Raw genomic sequence first — 21,170 nt, forward strand, 5'->3', positions numbered from 1 at the left:
ACCTTCAGATTTACTGCTCACATGGTATTAAGATAATTTCCACCAGAAAACCTATTTCCAAAATGGTAATGTCTAACAGGTCTAAAATAAGCTGCACAGTGTCAGACGTTAGAAGTTTGAACCAGCAGTGGCTAACTAAATTGTGCCGAACCGCATTTCCTTCTTGCCTTTCATGGATCACTCCTCGGCCAGCTGTAGTGTTTGCAGGGACACCCTCCCCACCAAGAAGATAACACAATCATTGAGAGAAACACATGGGAAAGTGCCCAGACTTTACCTTCCGTCTGTACTTACACTCGGACTGGCCAAGTTGGCCCCTTCTCCTATGCTTGTCTCGATGTAGGTCTTTTCCGCACTGGATATGGTTGGGTGAGCTGCTGGGCACTCATACGCCTGCAGCAGCCAAAACATGTACCAAATAATCCCAAACATACCTGCAGATAAAAACCACATGGCTCAGTGGCAGACCTCACTTGCTTCAATCTCCACAGTTGCTAATTTTTATAATATGTTCATTGAGAAGTATCTTGCTGGTTTTTATCTTCCTTGATTGAGGCTTAAAGGAAGACCCTATTCTGCTTGCTTAAAATGCCAAGTTTTACGTATCAAGTTGATCACAAGCAGGCTTCTCAATTGTATAACGACCTTACCTTTGTATTTCTATCTTCTCATAGCAAACCCTTATATAATAACTTTATATTATAAAATACAGCTATGTGTGTCAACTCATGAAACCAAATCACTCACCATAAATGTAAAAGACAGAGGCCCAGCCAATGTACTGCACCAATACTCCCGCCAGGGGCATAGCGACGACTGCCCCAGCATAGGAACCTGGAAGCAGAAAAAAACCTGAGGGACACTGACCAACTACTATACGAGCCTCGCTAGCCTATGCACTGTGTGCATGATGAAGTCCAAGTCCTATGTCTCTGTGACAGCAGTCAGGGGTTCCCAGTGAACATTATTGCTGATGTTAGTGGGCAGGGGACTAAAGTCACAGCCCTGCAGCTGAGCTACACCTCGGCCCCCAAGCGTGTTGTAAAACAGTGTCTAGGCGAGGGGAGTATTCCTGATGCTCTTCAACTTCACTGAGAGACACATCGGGGGATTAGACCAAGCTTGCTTGGGTACCACAGTTTAGAATTCCATGCGCAAACAGAACCCGGAGATGAGAAAAAGTATGAGATAAAAGTTAGTACAGCCAGGCACACTGCTGGGTGCTAAAGGCAGAAAGAACAGGAATCTGGAGCCTACTTTAGAGGACCGCACCCAGATGGTTTCAGAACCTTTTCAAAAACAGAAGAGCACGCATGCGCACACACGCGCACGCACGCACACACGCACGCACGCACGCAAGGTCACACACTACTCAGCAAGATTCCGGTCTGGCAGGAGGACATTTTTCTCCATCCACTTCCTAAATGGATACATTTTAAAGATCATTTCTATTGAATACAAATTACAGGACACCGGTGAGACCAGCCCGGCGGGGGTGGCGCACCCCTTTAATCCCAGCACTCGGGAGGCAGAGGAAGGCGATCTCTGTAAATTCGAGGCCAGCCTGGTCTACAGAGCAAGCTCCAGGACAGGCTCCAAAGCTACAGAGAGAAACCATGTCTCTCCCCCCGCCGACCAAAAAAAAAGGAAAGAAAGGAAGGAAGGAAGGAGGGAGGGGGGGGGGGGAGGGGGGGGGGGAGGGAAGGAAGGAAGGAAGGAAGGAAGGAAGGAAGGAAGGAAGGAAGGAAGGAAAAGAAAGAAGAAAGAAAAGAAAATGAAAAAAAATCACAGGAGACCAGTGTTTTAGATGATGTGAATTCTCACACTGGCCCCAACAGAACAGACTAAAATCAAAATAAAGTCACTAGTTCCAGGGTTCTACATCACCAAGGCAAAGCTAAGCTATTTATCAGATTTTTTTTTTTTTTTTTAGAAACCAGAAAAAATAGCAAGCTAGGTTGCAGGATGTGACAGCAGACTTCTGGGTATCTCTATGTTGATCCTCAGACTAAAAGTGTCACCTGATGCTAACTGGGAACAGGTTATTCCTCTACTGTCCTGGGTCTTTGCCCTGTGGCCATGCATGCAAAATCACTAAACTTTGTTCTTCGCTTCTGCCCCTTGTCAGCCATTCTCTGCCCAGGAACCAGTCTCTCCTGCTTGTCTATTTTGCAGCCATCATTCTGTCTTATGGACTGAACTGTTGATGGTTCTAGAAAAGAAAAATGAAGGCAACTGAAATCTTTAGACTTAGACTTGGGTGATTTTTTTTTCCATTGATGTTTCTTGCTTTGTGAATCCTGAACTTTGTGAGGTTGTGAGAACGTCTGTCTTGCTGTAAGCACTAGAAGCAGTAATCTGGTCTCCCTGGACAGCTGCTAGGGAAACTAGAGGCCCTGTCAACTCTGGTAACCACTAACTGAATCCTCCCAGGCCATGAATGAGATGCTTGTCCTTAAGAACAGGAGCGGCAGGAAAGAAATGTCCGTTTCCCAAATCCAACACCAAGCAAGATCTTCAGGAAGTAGGGAAATAGGAAACTGTCGCACCTGCCTAAACTGGGCCTGGTCCCTAAGACAGGTGTGGCCTGAGACCAGGACTGTGGCTGTGAGATCTAAGGAAGCAGGGAGACTCATTCAGAGATAAGATAGGAAGGCCGCCTCTGTCTCTTGGGGGTGTTATCTGTGCTGTGGTGTCAGACGCTCTGTAAGCTGGAAATGGTCTCGTAAAGGCTGGCTGCCGCTGCCTTTGGTAGCTACAGAATTGAGACAGGTTATTATTGGGTAGCCTAGGTTGGCCTTGAACTCCACACGTGTGACTTTGAACCTTTGATCTTCCTGCCTCCACCTACCAGGTGTGTAGGCTGTGTCACCACATCTGTCCCAGGTCTTCCTTCAAAGTAGGTGCTCTCACACGTGAGCTACAACCTCAGCCCTAGGGTACATTGAGTTTTAATCTCAAAATTCTTCACAGAAGTAAATCAAACACTCCAGAGCAGACATAAGCAAAGAAATCCTTTTTCCTTTCTCTCTCTGTCTTTCTCTGTTTCTGTTTCCTTTACTCACTCTGTGTGTGAAGGAGAGAGAACATGTGTATGTGTGCATGTGTATGTGCATGTGTGTATGTGAGCATATGTGTGTGAGAAAGAGCATCTGTGCATGTGTGTGCATGTGTGTGTGCATGTGTGTGAGAGAGCATGTGTGTACATGTTTGTGTGTGCATGTGTGTGAGAGGGGGCATGTGTGTCACTCTGTGAGAGAGCATGTGTATGTACATGTATGTGTACATGCGTATGTGTGCATGTGTGTGTACGCTCATGCCTGTGTGAGAGAGAACATTATGTATGTGCATGCTTGTGTGTGTGTGTGTGTGTGTGTGTGTGTGTAGAGCGATTTTTTTGCCCCAGGGAGCAGTAGGATGAAGTTCTTATAATGCAAAGGTGTGCTTGAGACAGAGAAAGCCAGAAAGAATAAGGACCAGCTACTATGCATGCTGTATGCTAAATGGTGGGCCAACCATCCCGAACTGGTAATTTTTTTTTTTTTAATTTTTCGAGACAGGGTTTCTCTGTGGCGAACTGGTAATTTTTATTTGGCTTCTTTCAACCTGATGAGGGAGATAAAAAAAATTATTCTCCTTTATAGAAAAAAAAAACTGGAGATATGTGAGTTCCCTATGGTGACACTTGCGTAAAAACACAGAGAAGACCTTACTCTGTGGTTTTTATTTTTATTTCTTCCTTTTTTTCTTTCTTTTTTCCCTGACACAGGATTTCTTGGTGTAGCCCTGGGTGTCCTGGAACTCACTCTGTAGACCAGGCTAGCCCCTAACTCACAGAGATTCTCCTGCCTCTGCCTTGCAAGCGCTAGGATTAAAGGTGGGCTCCACCTCTGTGGTTTTTCAACCCTGCCTCATTCACCAAACTGCCTCCCTGTCTGTGGAACTCCCTGTCTGTGGAACTCTCTGTCTTCTCAGTCAGAGCTCTAACATGATCTCCTATCCCACACTCCCAGCATGTACTCACCACTGAGAACAAGTGAAGCCCTCAGGGAGTGGCGTGTCATGCAGAGGGGATGAAGCCGCAGGGTGGGAGACCCTCCTGAGTTCTCTTCTCACTCTCTAGACATGTTAATTTCACCTCTTTTCCCTGTTTTCAACTCTAAAACAATGGGCTGTGACCCCATGTTTTCTAGTCTCTTCCAACTCCAGTATCTTACAAAGTTAAGAACGGATGAACATCAAGCTTAAGTTTCTTTTTAGTGCCATTTTCCTTAAACTATTCTCTGAAACAAAGCCACACCTTAGCTGGGAAATATAATAAGGCCTGCGGCCTTGACCAGGTGTCTTTCCTTGAGGCGAGCCACGTTTAAATCAGCCCTTTTAAGGCTATAAAACCACTCTGAGAATGGGGAGCGGCTACTAGTCACTCTCATTTTGCTGGCAAATCAAAATGAAAGGTCTTGCCAATCAACTGGCAGAGAATAGGAAGGCCAAGGGTCACACCACCCACAGTGAGAAGGCAGTCTTCCATCTCCAGGAGCTGGTGGTAACTTTTGTAGGGTGGAGCTACACCCTGGCAATCAAGAGGACAGACAGGAAGCCAAAGACATCTCAGCTGTGCACTCTTTTTTTTTTTTTTTTTTTTTTTTTTTTTTTGGTTTTTCGAGACAGGGTTTCTCTGTGGCTTTGGAGCCTGTCCTGGAACTAGCTCTTGTAGACCAGGCTGGTCTCGAACTCACAGAGATCCGCCTGCCTCTGCCTCCCGAGTGCTGGGATTAAAGCCATGCGCCACCACCACCCGGCTCAGCTGTGCACTCTTAAGAACTAAACAAACGGGCATAGGTACTGTCTCCCACCAAACTCCCAGTCAACAGTTTATGGCACTAATGATTTAAAGGAAATGCGGAGACAATAAGAAAGAGAATTAATTGGCTTAGAGAGGTAGATTAGAGGTTAAGTGTATTAGCTATTCTTCCAGAGATTGAAGCCTGGTTCAGTTTCTAGTAGCCACATGGCAGCTTGCAGCCCATCTATCACTCCAGTCTCAGGCAATCCATTGCCACCTTCTGGTCTCCATAGGCACCAGGCGTACATGTGGCATGTAAACATATATGCAGATAAAACAGCTATACACATAAAATAAGTAATTTTTAAAAGAAAAAATAAGAACGCCCATATTAATAAAGAGGAGGGTTGATTTCTCCCCGTGGTGAAGAAGATTCCATCAACTTATCCTAGGAAAGACATGACAGTTGAAAGAATTGGGTAGGCATGACAGGCTAAAGCAATTGCCACCAAGCCTAACTGCCTGAGTTCAATCCCCTGACCCCACAGGAGAGAACTTCAACATATTTCCTGGCGTTTGCGCGCATGCACGTGCACGCGCGCGTGCGCGCGCGCGCACACACACACACACACAAATAAATTACAATTTTAAAAACAAATCAGATTGTTAGGTGTAGTGGTTCATACCTTGTAGTCACGGCACTAGGAAACCATAGGCAGGAGGATTATGAGTTGGAGGCTGGGAGGCTAGCCGGGGCTACATAACCAAACCCTGTCTCAAAAAAGCCTCCAAAGTTCAAGTCCCCACAGACAATTTAAACAGGCTATTTATGTGCCAAACCATCTTCATAACTGAAGAAACCAGCTGAGCTGTGCAAGGAAACACTAAGGAGGTGTAAAGAGAGAAATTAACAGCTTTAAGGGTTCTTTAATTATGAATAAAAAGATCTGATATGTGGGGTCATGCTGATAAAAGTAATGTCTCACAGAGGGAGTGAGGTGAGAATCTGACGACCTCACAAACTAGCTCCACCAAGGAAAGGGTTTCAGTTCCTTTGGTGAGGACTGAAAATCCAAGGATTACCCAGACCGCCACGGTAATTGGCATTCAGTAACTCAGTCTTCCCTTGGTTATTGAAAATGAACCCCAAGTTGCAGGGGAATAAAAGCCAGGGAGCAGGGCTTGGAGAAACACAGGGTAATCCTTAGCCTCTGCAGACGGAAACAGAAGGATCAAGAAGTCAAGGTCAGACGGGGCTATGTGAAACTCTGCCTCGAAAAAGTGGAGCAGGGCAGGGAGATGCTCAGTGGGCAAAGGGCTTATTACACAAGCATGAGGATCAGAGTTCAAATCCCTCCAAACCCTGGTAGAACCTGCATGGTGGTGAATACCTGTCACCCCAGGATTCCAACACCGAGATGGGGGGGCAAAGGCAGAAGACACTGGAATCCTGAAGTCCGGCGAGCCTGGCATACGCAGCCAGAAAGCAACAAGAGACCCCTCTTACACGCAAGGTAGAGGATGAGGACCAACACCAGAGGTTTTGGGGGGACCTCTGCACATGCTCCATGGCATGTACTCACACACACACACACACACACACACACACACACCACTACCACTACCCTACCATCATCCACACACATACATGCACACACACAAAAATAAAAACTAGTAGTTAAGAGTCAAAATGGCTCAGCAGTTAAAGGCACCCTCTTCACTCTCTTCCTTTGCAGAGGACCCAGGTTCGTTCAGTTCCCACGGCACACAGATGGCTGCCAACAACCTTCTGCAGCTCCAGTTCCAGAGGATCCGCTGTGCTCCTCTGGCCCCTCAGGCACCGGGAACACATGCAATACACAGACGTGTGTCGGCGAAAGACTTAGGCCATAATATATTTTTAAAACTTTGTTTTAAAGAGTCAAAAAACCAATTAGAGGTAAAAGTCAATAAGAATTTTTACAAAAACACTTCCTAAGAACATTTAGAATACTCTAAAAATGATCATTACAACTACAGCTTTTTTCATAGTAAATGGTTCATTTTAAGGCTGGAACTGGTTTTGGGGAAAGTTACTTATTTTTTTAACTGCCCTGTTATTCACAATAATGGTCTGTCTGTAGAAAAATAAGTCAGACACAGCCAAGTTCTAATCCCTTTTTTTTTTAATTGAGTGTTTGCCCACTGGGGCATGTACCTCAAATGTATTTTATTTTGATGTGTCTGAATTCTTTGCCTGCCTATGCGTCTGTGAACCACACGTGCGTCTGGTGCCAGAGGGGCCAGAAGAAGGCACTGGATCCACTAGAACTGAAGTTAACTGTCATATGGATGGTGGGAATTGAACCTGGGTCCTCTGGAAGAATGGTCAGTGCTCTTAACCATTGAGCCACCTCTCCAGCCCCCTAAGTTCTAGTCTCAACTGCCCGGCCATACTGTAACTTCTGTGGAGTAAGGTACTTTTGCCTTCCTGGGGTTCCTTCCTCTATAAAAATATATATATTTTTACATGCATTTTGTAACTGTGCTGGTGGCTCTCATTTCTTTTGCTGGTCCCTTCTGTGATAAACCTGTCAGGACACTGACTCCTCCCAGCCCTGCTTAGAAGAGAACCTTGACGATACAAAGTTCAGAGACCCAAGAATTGAAGTCATATCACTATTTGTGGACCTCTGGTCTGCTTTCAGGTAAGATAAATGGACCCCGTTTCATTTTTTTATCTGGAATATAATCTTCACAAATAGGTTCCTCAGTGACAGTAGCAAATGGTAGTTATGTGTCGTAAGGAAAGTCTCAGCTCAGCTCCAGGTCCGAGGATCTTTGCAATCTTGCACAAGGCATTGTATTTTTTATTCCAAGTGAAAATGAAGGGGATGGGGCAGAATTTGTTAATCCCATCTCTTCTACTTCAAAAATATCACATTCCTGTTTATTTGATGTGCGTATGAAGGGCCCACACAAGCCATGGCATAAGGTTGGTGGTCAGAGGACAACCTATGAACTGGTTCTCTCCTCCCATGTAGGCCCAGTGATTTAACACACAACTCTAGAGCCTGGGACAGCTCAGCGAGCTTTAGACTCAACTATTTACTCTAGGGATTCTGTCATGTGGGAAAGTGGGTTCTTTTGAAGATTCTCAGTAGACTTCTCAGCTACCTGAAACAAAAAGCATTCCTGAGCCAACTTATGATGCTAACACGCTTACCACAAAAAGAAGTTGTGGCCAATCGGCTTCTTTCCAGGGGGGGCGCCCACTTACTCCACATCCCGTGGCAGGCTGGGTAGGTCACACCCTGGCAGAAAAATGAGACAGGGATGACCAAATGTTATTCCAGTTCCCTTCTGTGTTTAAGATGCAAACGCCGCTGATTCCCACAAGCTAAAGTATAAAAGCATAGTCTGTATACACGGCCAAACACAAAGCCTCTGTTCTTCTCAGATCTCTATGCTGAAATCGAATCCCCAGTGTGGCAGTGCTTGAATGGGGGCCTTGGGAATTCCAAGGGCACAGAGGCGGAGGCCTCATGAATAGAATTAATGCCCTTCCAGGAGAGACCCTGCAGCACTGCTGCCCTCCCTGTGACGTGAGAACACAGAGGGGACCGTCAGTCTATGACCCAGGAAGCAGACCCTCGTCGGTCACTGAACATGGTGACCACACAGGTCTTGGACAGCCTAGCCTACAGAACCACGAGAAATGAGCGCCTGTTGTCTGTGTTGCTATGTTACTGACACCCTAGCAGGTTTTAATTAATTCCATTCTTTTTAAATTTAACGGATTTTGACTCATAACACTGCTCCAGACATTCAAAGCTATAGCTCAAATGTAAGTCTGAAGGAGAGTCAGAAAGATGTCATAACTGTGTTTCACGTTATTGAAGAATTTGGGAGTAGGAAGTGACTTCTGCAGTCAGCCAGTCTGTCTCATTTCTGGGCACAGGATCTGATGCTCAGAGTCATTAAGACCACCCGGGTTTTAGCCTTGGTGTCACAACTACGACTGTCACATGCTTTCTGCCACATCAATAGTCACCAAAGTTCAGCATGAGTCCTTCCAACAGGATTGAAGTTGGACTGGAGACCCGACAGCAATCTAAATTTTTCTGTCTTTTCTTCTTATTGAGGGTGAGACTGAGCATAGGGCTTTGTAAATGCTAGGCAAGAATTCTACCTACTATGCTCTTTGCCCTTTTAAGTTTTATTCTGCAACAGGGCCTCCTAAGTTCCCCAGGAAACCTTGAAACTTGAGATCCTCCTGTCTCAGCCCCTTTAATAACTGAGATTACGGGCCTGCACCACTGAGTCCGACTACATTCTTAATTCTTAATTAGTAGTCCGACTACTGGCACGCCTGTATCCTATATGTTTTATGTCAAAAATGTAACCAGCCCACCCAATCCGTGATTTCAAAGTTGTGAAAAGGGGGTCCTAAGAGAAACCTTAAAACTGAGAAAAGGGGATTTTCTTCGAGACCTGAGTGCTCTCAAACACCACGCTTTCTCTGGCCCTGCAGGAAACTGTGAAGAAAATGTCTCTCCTACCTCCACCAGACCCTGCAAAATCCTCACACACATGACACAGCCGTAATGGACCCTGGCTGCAGAAGGGATGAATATGTTCAGGGTTGATGTTAAGAAGATGGCAGCTCCGAAGACCCTAGGGGACCAAAGCACTGTATTACTGGACAGGATAGCGATGGCTGACATCCTTCAGTCACACATCAGGAGACGACTTAAAGGCTCATGCAAGACCATGATGGAAAAGAAACTCATTCAGAGAAATAGGCGGTATACTATAATCGGCTGTGTCCCCGGGGGTCTCCTGGTTGCTTTGATTCTCAACTTCCAGCCCATGGACCATCTGTGCTCACATCCTTGGAAGCACAGAGACGCATGGAGCCCTAGAAGGCAACAGGACGGCTGTGCTGAGGTGAATTCCATGTAGACTCGCATCCAGCCTGGGTTCATCCAAGTGACCTTTCCTACTTGTGACTTCTGTGTGTTTGGGGCTGTGTCTCCCACTTCCCTCTCTGCTCTCAATAGACAAGAAGAGGATACTGACAAAGGGTGCTGACAGTCCAGGAAATAGCTTGTGGCTTGGGACCAATTCTCATAATTTTCTTTGAGGTAGATACACACCACACACACACACACACACATACACACACACACACACACACGTCCTATGACAGTGGCTTTCAAGCACTTTGACCTTGACCCTTAAAAATACATTTCCTATTAAGCTTTAGGGATGAGGCCTCAATGAGTAAGGTGCTTGAATGCAAGCCTGAGGATCCGAGTTCAAACCCCCGGAACCCACATAAAAAGCCAATCCTAGTGTGAGCCTATGACTCCAGCACCAGAGATCAGGACAGAACAATTTCTGGGACTTACAGGCCAGGCAGTCAGTTAACTCTAGGTTCAGTGAGAGACCCTGTCTCAAGAAATTAAGGTTGTGTGACTGAGAAAGGCACCTGACATTAAACACACATGTGCCTGCACTTGCATGCATAGACACACACATACCTATGTGGTATGCATATATATTTCATACAACAGTCCAGGCTATACTTACATACATACATGTGTGTAAATGAGACCAGTTTCGGAAACCGATACTTACTCTCATAAACAACATATTTAGACATTTCATTGTCTCTATTTTCTTTGGCTACATTCTTTTCTGCTACTCTCTTTTCCAAATAAAATTCCCATTGGTAAACCACTACACTGATTTCACAGCTATGTAAGTTGTGATTCCAGAGATTGGGGAAAAAAATAGCCTTGCGAAATTTGATATACTCCACGAAGTTCACTTCCACAATGTCTCACGACAAACATTCTGGAAGAACCTGGATATCTGGTTCCCTCTTTTTCTGGAACACGATTCAGTCTACAGCACCTCCCCCAGATGGACACACATTCTTCACAGGGAACACGTTTAGGGACAGAAAATGCACTTCCTTTTCAGATGGTTCACCCTGTTCTGGAGAGTTAGACCTCCTACAACTGCTGGATGATTTAAGCATGGCACAAGCATCCTGTGGAGTCAAGGCGAGTCCTCGGTGCTCACATGACAGAATTCCTACTGTGTGTGGTGTTGACATAAACCCGCGGGAAGCAGAGAATGCCACTGCTCCAAAACACAACTTAATCTAATGTTTTATCTCTCAGATGAGCAAACTCCCCCCCGAAAGGGTAGGAAAGTGGCTCAGGAGAGGCAATTCAGTGAGCTCCACGTCCCCTGACCCATAAATAATTTTTCTTTTTACCACAGAATCACTTAATGAGCTACAAGGTAAATTACACTGTGCGGGGGGGGCATATAAAAAGGCACCATTTGGGATCAATGTCTCTGAATCGCATCTGCCTTCGTGGCTCCTGTTCGCCACGCTCCACCCTTACGCTGGGAACAAGCACACAGGTGAGATTGAGGCACAGACCCCACCATCGCCTCGGCAGTACTACCATGCCTACTACTCTTACCTGTTAGCAGCAAACTTGTTTGAAATGAAGCCACCGGGAATCTGTGTCACAATATAACCCCAGAAGAAAGATCCATGGATAAGGCCCACTGTCTCCGGGTCCCAGTTAAACTGTGCCACCTGAAATCAAGAATCAGATGCGCTTGTGTTTTGTAAGGGACCACTGTCAGCATTTGTCAGCCTGTGACAGCGTCATGACGTCTTCCTTTCTCAGCAGAGATTTCTAGAAGAAGCCATGACTACTTCGGTTACAGTGGTGGGAACGTGAAGCAAAGGGTCCCTGATCTTACAAACTTACCTTCTAGGGAGAGGGAAGAGATGCACAAATGTAAGCACACACCCACAAGTGTGTAAAGTGTGATGTGTAAAATTGCCGTGTGTGCTAAGGAGAAAATAAACAGTCCGTGAAGGAAGCAAGAGACGAGTTCTGGACTCTGTTCAGTTGTCAGGGTGGTGAGCGCCTACCGATAACTATAGTCTCGGGTTTCGCAAGTCCTTTTACCTTTCTTGATTCCCTTTAATATTTTTAAGAGCTGCAGATGTAGTTTAATGGATAAAGCACTCAATCTCGAAAATAGAAAAAGAAGTCAGCACTGTATTACCAAATGTATTTTGCTGGGGATGCAGCTCAGTGGTAGAGTCACTACCTTGCTGTCTGAGGCCCCAGGTTTAATCCCTAGGATAAATAATAAATAATAAATAAACAAATACTTTGTTTTGTCATTGTTTTGAGATGGGGTCTCATGTAGCCCAGGCTGGCCTCTAACTTGTGATTCCCCAGCCTCAGCCTCCCGAGTGCTGGGATTATAGGCGTGTACCAGCATGCCTAGCTGAGTCTCAGTTCTGCCATCCAGCCGTTAAATGTCCCTGGCACCATCTCCTTCCAACACTTCTCTGAGCAGATGGTCTGTGAATGAACTGATATCTGTCAAAGAGCACCGAGAAGCGACTTTGAGCATCGCCTGAGCCCTCCTGAATAATAGGGGGAAGCAATTGAAACAGAAACTTTACCAAATGGCCAACAGCCATACAGATAACCATTGGGGAATTGTAAATATCACTAGCCTTCAGGGAAATACAATTATCTCATCATATTTGTCAAGATGGTGTGTATATGGCCCCACGGATGTGTGTATGCGTGTGTGTTTGTGTGTGTGTTTGTGTGTGTGTTTGTGTGTGTGTTTGTGTGTGTGTGTTGTTTGTGTGTGTGTGTGTTTGTGTGTGTGTTTGTGTGTGTGTTTGTGTGTGCATGTGTGTGTGTTTGTGTGTGCATGTGTGTGTGTTTGTGTGTGCATGTTTGTGTGTTTGTGTGTGTGTTTGTGTGCATGTGTGTGTGTTTGTGTGTGCATGTGTGTGTGTTTGTGTGTGTGTGTTTTGTGTGTGTGTTTGTGTGTGTGCATGTGTGTGTGTTTGTGTGTGTGCATGTGTGTGTGTTTGTATGTGTGTGTGTTGTTTGTGTGTTTGTGTGTGTGTGCATGTGTGCTGGTGCATGTGTGTATGTTTGTGTGTGTTTGTGTGTGTTTGTGAGTGTGTTTGTGTGTGTGTTTGTGTGTGTTTGTGTGTGTGTTTGTGTGTGTTTGTGTGTGTGTTTGTGTGTGTGTTTGTGTGTGTGTGTTTGTGTGTGTGTTTGTGTGTGTGTATGTGTGTGTGTGTTTGTGTGTGTGTGTTTGTGTGTGTGTGTTTGTGTGTGTGTGTTTGTGTGTGTGTTTGTGTGTGTGTTTGTGTGTGTGTGTTTGTGTGTGTGTGTAAAAAGAGGAGGTGAAAGAAATGGTGAAGACATGAAGAAACTGAAATGTGTTGTGTTGCTGGTGGGAATGTGGCATGGTGCTGTCTCTCATGAAAATAGTATAGAATTTTCCCCCACAAACTTAAAAAAATGCTAAAAACGTGACTCAACATTTGCGCGGTAGAGTGTGTCTCCAAAAGATATCAGAATCTCAAAGACATCTGTATTCTCCTGTTCGTGATATCTGAGATTCGGAAACAACCTGGATGCCCACTGACAACGGAATTTAACAGAGTGGCATGTATGCTTCCAGTGGAAAGAAGACATTATACAATATTCAACAGCCCGGATGAAGTTAGAAGACAGAAATAAGCCAGCCATGGAAAGAGAAATCCTGTATGGTGCCACCTAGAGAAAGTATCTGAGATAAGCAAATTAATAGAATTAAAGAGAAGACAGCGATTTTTCAGAGACTGGGGGAGGGAAATGGAGGGTTATCAATCAATGGATAAAATATTCCCCTCAAGTCAGTGAATGAGCTTTGGGGATCAACACTGTACCTACACTCAATGTCGATGCATAGTACACTTCAGTTTTTATCAAGAGAGTTGCTCTCAGTTAGACCAGCTGTCACAGGCCTATAAGTCACAGCGACCGAGGACGCTGAAGCAGGGGGACCAAACTCAAGACTTAGACTACAGAGTGAATTCAAGGCTAGCCTGGGCAACTTAGTGAAAACCCGTCTCCAGTAAAGAGTAAAATAAAGGCAAGAAATACTGCTTAGAGGTAGGTCATTTCCATTACCCCAAAAGCCAACCTTTTCAAAGATTCACCACCTGAAAATGCTCCTTTAGTTGGAAAACAGGTGCAAATGTGAATAGGCCATGAGTCTTGAAATGAGATATCCAGAATTATCCTGCTTAACCCTAAATCTAAAGACAAGTGTCCTCAAATGGCAGAGGGGTGGGGAAGCAGAGGGGAATGTGAGTCAAAAGAAAAGTTACATGGGGGGGGGGTGGCGGTCTCTGAAGATGAAGGCAGTGATTGGGTGATTCGGTCACAAGCCCGAGAGCTCCTGCTACCACCAGAGATCACAAAACAAGGAGACATTCTCTGCAAAGGATATGGAGACATCAGGTCCTGCCAACCCTTTGGCATCAGACTTCTAGTCTCCCCACAACTCTGAGAGAATAAATGTGTGTTGTTTTAAGATGTCAAGTTGCAGGTGACGGCTGTCCTAGGATGCTTACATAGGTGCTTAATTGAAAGCATCTTATTTGATTTCCAAGCAGTCCTTTCCTGTGACTCCCCTCCTCCCCCATGGTCCATTGGCCCCCAGGCCGTGGAGGCAGAAGCAGTAAGCAGGGCCTTGTGCAGCCCACGAGTACAATGGAGACAGCCCTTCAGGAGACAGTTTCAGTGAGTCTGCTCAGGTTCAGTCCGGAGGACAGTCTCCAAATAAGGTCAGGTAGAGAGCAGGGTGCATTCTGGGGGAGAAAGGCAAGCCGGGAGAGAGCTACCAGGCCAAAGCAGACTGTAACTTCTAACCAGCAGGGCCTCCCAGCACTTCTTGTCCCATTATAATAAGGACCACGAGGGTCAGCAAAAGGTTGTTAGAAATGCTGTCTTGTGTCTCCCTGCTACCCTCCTTCCGAGAGCATTCTGTTTCCCTCGTCACAGAATACACCCCTCTGTCTACCACAGCTAATAAACACCAGAAAAGAGAGCCACACCATGGGACCACAGGATTCGGTTGTGGGGACAGGGAGAAGCCATGGTAAAAGACAGAAGGTAGTCTGTCGGGAGATGTGGGAAACTGAGGCAGGTTGGGAGAAGCAGGTGAGTGCCTGTGAGGGCCACAAGCTGGAGACCTTAGCAAAGACCTTTCCAGTTCCCTTGGGGTAAAATAGTCTACGTCCCATAGCGACTGTATTCTTGTCTCAAGAATTACATGAGATGCCTTTCCTCCCTTGGGAGAGGGCATCTTGGACCTCAGATCCCTAATCCCAAAATGGAGCATCTACACCGACTTCCCCAGCCAACCTGCTTTCTGTATTTCGCTTTTACGGAATTCCACCTGAGTCGTCTGTCATCCCCTTGTTAATATGAATTGTACTCAATGAACTTTTGCTGTTTGCAACCAGCGATCCCTGACCGGGAAGGACACAAGGACGTCTTTTCCAAGGCCCAAGAGCTAATGATCAATTAAGTATAAAAGCGGCTTTGAATTTATCAATTTATTAAAGATAATGTTGGAAGCAGTGAGACCCCAGATCCTGAATTTCTTGTAATCCCCTGATCTGAGTGCCTACAGCTGTTCTGAGCACGAGACCTTCAGGAGTTCCTGATTGCAGGAGAGTGGTTTCTGGTGGGTTTGGCTGGGGAGTGCATATCTCTATATAATCTGCCCCTGAACACAATAAAGGGAGCATTCTTGGGGAATTCAAGGATGACCCGTGTCGCTGTCTTTCTGTCTGTCTGTGTTTGTGTATTTTAACCTCCTGCCCCTTGCCTGAATCTCACGAACTGGGTGCCAGCGCACCGAATGCAGACACGGGGGCATGGTGCGCAGCAATTGGAGGTCCCAGCCGAGATATTGGGAACTAAGGAACGCTAAGAGGTCGCCCTCAGAAGGTGAAGGTGGATTGGGGTATATGATTAATCCTGACGTCCTTCACTCACCTTGAGGAATTACCACCACCTCCTGTTGGACAGATGCCATAACTTTAATTTCCTCTTGGTCTGCATCTACTATTCCAGAATGTATTTGGATCCCCTTTAAAAGGGTACTGCTTCTGCCTAATATAAGTCCCATGGTACCTGGTGGTAAGGGCCCATATACTCCTGTAGGGAGTGCTTGCACTCCCATTTGTGGAGTTAAGACTGCTCTGGCAGAGGCACAGAGGTCAAATCCTGAGCTCCCTGGTGTGGCTCTGACAAGGTCTGCAATGCAAAAGGATTTCTCTGAGGAAGGAATTGGACATGGCCTCTGCTGGGGTACCGTTCCTGCGGTCCTGCAGTCATTGTTCCATATACTGAAGTTTTGGGGCCCTGGAGCAGGGCCCTCTGCCAGTTTCCCTGCTGTTGATTAATGGTACGTGGTAGAGGTTTCCCATCTATATCTGTTCTAGAAAAACAATCCTTAGCCCAATGTGTTCCCGTTCTGCATTTAGGGCCCAAGCCAGGTTTCCTCCTTCCCTTCATTATCAGCTGTGAGCATTCCTTTCGAAAATGACCAGGAGTTCCGCAATTAAAACCATTACGGCCTCCAGCCCTCTCTCCCAGTCCTCTTATGTTTCTCCGAGGTTGAATAGCTGCTGCTGTAACCTGGCTTTGAATGAAATTCCCATCTACATCTCTGCATATCCTGATGTATTCATTTAAACTCTGTGTTTTGTGAGGGCGTAATGCTTCCTTACAATATCTATTGGAATTTTCAAATACAATTGTTTTATCATAGGCATGGCTGTTGTCTCATCTCCAAACAATCTACCCGCTACTTGTAACAGTCTATCTACACAATCTTGAAATGGTTCAGATGGTCCTTGTAGAACTTTTGACAATTGATCTCCATCTGCTTTGTTAGGTAGGGCCTTCCAAGCTTTAGTGGCAGCTGCAGCTATTTGGGCGAATACTCCTGGATCATAAAGAATTTGTTGCTGCAAATCGGCATAAATCCCAGCCCCAGTTAACATACCTAAATTACGTTGAGTTTGACCCGCTAGAGCATTTAACTGGGACGTTTGCTTACAATTTTCCCGATATTCCCCTTGCCATAGGAGATAATCTCCCCCAGATAAGACAGCATGGCATAATTGCTGTCAATCACTTGGTATTAAATTCAGAGCGGAGAAAGATTCTACCATGGCCAACGTGAAGGGTGCTTGAGCCCCATACGCAGCTACAGCTTCCTTTAATTGCTTCATTTCTTTAAATTTTATTGCAAAATGTTGGCGAATTATTTGCCCTGGGTTGTCGGTGTCTGGCACCTCCATCACCGGTGCAACCATGTGTACAGGACAGAAACTCCCTTGTTTTGTTCAGTGTCAGAGCCCCTACTCAACTGAGACCACCAACCTTCATTACTATAAGCCGGTGGGGCCGAGGGAGTTGGATGTGAGTCTTTTTTTAACTCTACGTTTTCTCAGCTTTTTAAAGAGATTTTTTTAATTCTTTACGTATAATCTCTTCTTCTTCTGATGAATCCTCACTCTCCTCCACTAGCTCTAAATCATCAAACTCTTCCCTATCGCCCGACTCTTTTCTGAACCAAGAAAAGATACCTCCCATCTTACTCCTCAACATGTCTCTGTCGGCCAGGAACGATGTTGTCTGCTTACCTCTCTCGGCAGGGCTTCCAAGGCCATGCAGGCCATGCAGGCAGCAAGTGGAAGTTCAACCAAGAAAGATGGGTAAGGTAAGCAGACAGGGTTGTCCCTGGCCAGAGGGGGACGTATTGGGGAATTAAGATGGCACACCCTCTGAAACAGGAGGTGGGAGTGTTGAATTGATGGCCTCCAAAAGATAGAATGTATACAGCTCAAAAAGATAAATGTGTACAGATGTGTACGTTGATTGTGTTGTCTTTTGTGTTCTGGACTGGAGAAAGACATTTGATTCTAGGAACTGCTAAGAAAGGTATTTTGACTTTAAAATATGGGCCTAAGGATTTGATGTTTTGGAAAAGAGGTTCTGTTTTTGTCTCTACAGACGATGAGAGCCTAAGGATTTATTCGATATTCATGTGATTTGAATCCCCGAGACCTCCTGAAATGTTGCAATGGAGTGTGAGCGGCCAGTGCTGAGGGGCTGCGACGTGTGCAAACCCCGGGACCTGCCTTGAGGACCAACGAGGCAAGAACGCTAGGACCGCTTCCAGTGTGGGCCTCAGGGCGCAGAAGCGCGGCACGACCATGACCCGCATCTGAGCGCGACTGGAAAATGGCAGTGAATTGCAGTAAATACCCCTAAGAATGCAGCGTCCCCGCTCAGCAGGAAGTAGCCAGATTGACAACGCCCAAATTCCCTAAGTGGGGCCCCTTCAGTGGTTGCAGAGCAGCAAGCCTGCTTCCCTGAGTTCTGCTCCACTTCATGCACCAGTTTGGACCCAGAACGAATGCAGCTGGGGCTAGAAGGCAGCTGGAGCAGAGCTTTGCTAGGTGGCTGTGGTGGAAGGCACATTGCCTCAGCCCAGTCGGTGCCTAGTCTGGCGGATGCCACAGCAATGCCCGAAGTACATGTTACCTGGAGATACTGACCCCTCATCCCCCCGAATACTTAAGATCAGATACTGTTTTATAAAAAATTTAGGGGGGAGATGTTGGGAGCAGTGAGACCCCAGATCCTGAATTTCTTGTAATCCCCTGATCTGAGTGCCTACAGCTGTTCTGAGCACGAGATCTTCAGGAGTTCCTGATGGCAGCAGAGTGGTTTCTGGTGGGGTGTGGCTATCTTTATTTAATCTGCCCCTGAACACAATAAAGGGGGCATTCTTGGGGAATTCAAGGATGATCCGTGTCGCTGTCTCTCTTCCCTCTCTCTCTCTCTCTCTCTCTCTCTCTCTCTCTCTCTCTCTCTCTCTCTCTCTCTCTCTCTCTCTCTCTCCCCCCCCCCTCGTGTGTGTATTTTAACCTCCAGCCCCTTGCCCTGAAGCTCGGTAACTGGGTGCCAGCGCAACAAACGAACACACGGGGGCGCGGTGCGTGGCAATCCCTGACCGGGAAGGACACAAGGACGTCTTTTCCAAGGCCCAAGAGCTAATGATCAATTAAGTATAAAAGCGGCTTTGAATTTATCAATTTATTAAGGATCAGTCAATCCTGAAGTCGATCATCGAAACCTTGCGAGCCTCGTGAGTCCTGAGAAATAGTTGCTAGGAAAGCGTTTCTCAGTCTTCAGTTGTTTTTTGCTTGCCGTATGCCAGATGCTAAAGGCTATGAATGTTCTAACTTCTAAATTTGCCGGGGATGTGTTCCAAGGGTTGAATCCGGGGCTTCACCTACGCTAAGCGCACGCTCTTCCACTGAGCAGCAACTTAACGGCAACTCATGATGCTGAACTACCTCACATGTGACTGTCCACACGTCAGCGAAGTCGTCCTTTGTGTCACTTGTAGATAGCATGTCACACAGGTATTCAAAAGACGTAACCTGCCCATGGCATTTACCCTGCCCCACAAATAAGGTTTCCAAAAATATCTGTGCAAAAGTAATTACGCTTTCCCATGAAACAAAACACCGAGACAGAAATGCCAACCCTTCAGAGCCAACCATTGTCACCCTGCTGGTCACACTCAGCTGATACCTAACTTGTTCTGTGTGGGGGAGAGAACAGCCTGCCATGAATTAGCTTTGCTCGCTAGAGCATGTTCATTCACTGTTTTGGGTGAGGCTTTTATTTTTGTTATCAAGCGGATTATTACCATATGAGGTCCTATTTGGGGATTAGATTTTTCCTTCCCCACCCCGTCCTTCTCCTTTGGTTAGTTTGAGGCGGGGTCTTGTTCTGTAACCTAGTTGTTCTTTGAACTCACTACTTAGCTCAAGATGGCCTTGAACTCAATCCTGCCTCTCCGCCTTGGTCTTCTGCTGATTATAGACCTAAGCCACCATGCCTAGTTCCTCAACTCCTGCTCTTGATGCCAGGCAGAATGATATAAAGCAGGGTTTAGGTCTTAATCAAATCTTCTAAGCAACATTGTAGAAGCTGGTGAGCCCACAGAACATTGCTCCTTCATTTTTATCAAAGTGTCTCTTCTTTGTCCTAATTTCTCGGGCTCTATTGACCGATTGGTTTTGCAGGTAACAAACGCTAACAGCATCTCATTTTGATTTGTGCCTCAGTAGGCAAGTTCTAATCAGCTAGCCTTGCTCACAAAAGGCTGAGGGGACGCAAGTGGCACACATCTGAAGCCCCGCCAGTATTCCTTTCTGAAAGCATTGAATGTTTCCATCCCTCTGTCTCACCTCCCCACTCCACCACCATCCCCCACCCCCCGCCAATAAACAGAATATCTTTCTCAGACAGACTCAGCTGGGGCATCATCACAGGCTAATGCATCTCCATGGTGCTGCTTTGCTCTGGCAGAACAATCTCTTAGGAAGAAAGGGGAAAGCCTGCGTGCCGGCTGAAGACCTCTTTTCTGTGAACCAAGCCAGTCCTTGGCAAAAGACTGTTCTAGGTGATGCTAACAGATGTGGCATCAAAAATAAGACTGCCACGCTCTCAGCTGAGGAAATAGTACCTCCCATGTCCCTGCCTCAGGGTCACACAGCAACTCAGAAACAGTCCAGGCTTCACGTGCACAGTGATGTCAAGCAACGCCATGGTTTCACAGACCCCAACATGGGAAACTCAGGTCTAAGACAGAATCCAAACACAGACATCCAGAGAACCACCAGGGGCCTCTCTGAGGAGGACCAGTCTCTCCCACAGTCACTTTGTGCCCCCATTCAGTTCAGTGAGGCAGACAGTTATGGGGCTGTCTACAGGGACACATTTTCAATTATTCATCCCATAATTTATGAGGCCTTTTTTTTCGAAAGTGAAATTTATGCCCTGGCAATACTGAAGCATGCATGGGCAGCCCGTATATGGCGGTTCTGTTGAACTTGAACTTGTCCATATTGGGTTTCACGGTCTAAGTGGATGAGGACCACTGACCAGGTCTCTTCATCTAGAGGGCACCAGATCTCATTACAGATGGTTGTGAGCCACCATGTGGTTGCTGGGAATTGAACTCAGGACCTTTGGAAGAGCAGGCAGTGCTCCTAACCACTGAGCCATCTCTTCTACCTATCTAGGTTAAAATAAAACTAGGTTTATGTTTCCAGTGTGCATAAAACAGTTTACGGAATAACATCAATGCTTCCACACAACACCACCAGCCTGACAATGTTCACCAGGTCTCTTTCTGTCAGGCAGTAATGATTCTGGGATATGTGGAAGAATCCAGTGTGTCTATAAACTTAGATGAGGGGAAAGTCAGGTTATTTATTTTAATATATAATATTTTAATAAGAGTTTGCATTCATGAAAATATTTTGCAAAACAATTTCTTGATTTGTATAATATCTAGGTAAAACTTTGGGATAGAATATTCTGGAGTGAGTTGCTTTGGTTTGCATCTCTAGAACATGCCTTTCCCCTGGAATTCCATGTCAGTGGATAATGTG

The 21,170-nt window shown here is 46.0% G+C and overlaps 1 protein-coding gene across 2 annotated transcripts in view; it reads right to left on the minus strand.

The window, feature by feature from the left end:
• Positions 1-21,170, minus strand: part of Slc17a8 (solute carrier family 17 member 8) — a 54,059-nt gene that overhangs the window by 11,425 nt on the left and 21,464 nt on the right. For both annotated transcript variants that reach the window (XM_038314883.2, XM_038314882.1), the window contains exons 3-7: positions 11,272-11,390; positions 9,328-9,442; positions 7,992-8,079; positions 748-834; positions 295-434 (exon numbers count right to left, since the gene is read on the minus strand). In XM_038314883.2, the coding sequence (XP_038170811.1) occupies positions 295-434; positions 748-834; positions 7,992-8,079; positions 9,328-9,442; positions 11,272-11,390 (549 nt within the window). The remainder of the gene's footprint in view (positions 1-294; positions 435-747; positions 835-7,991; positions 8,080-9,327; positions 9,443-11,271; positions 11,391-21,170) is intronic.

The sequence above is a fragment of the Arvicola amphibius genome, chromosome 17 (genome assembly GCF_903992535.2).
Source record: "Arvicola amphibius chromosome 17, mArvAmp1.2, whole genome shotgun sequence".
NCBI classification, from domain to species: Eukaryota; Metazoa; Chordata; class Mammalia; order Rodentia; family Cricetidae; genus Arvicola; species Arvicola amphibius.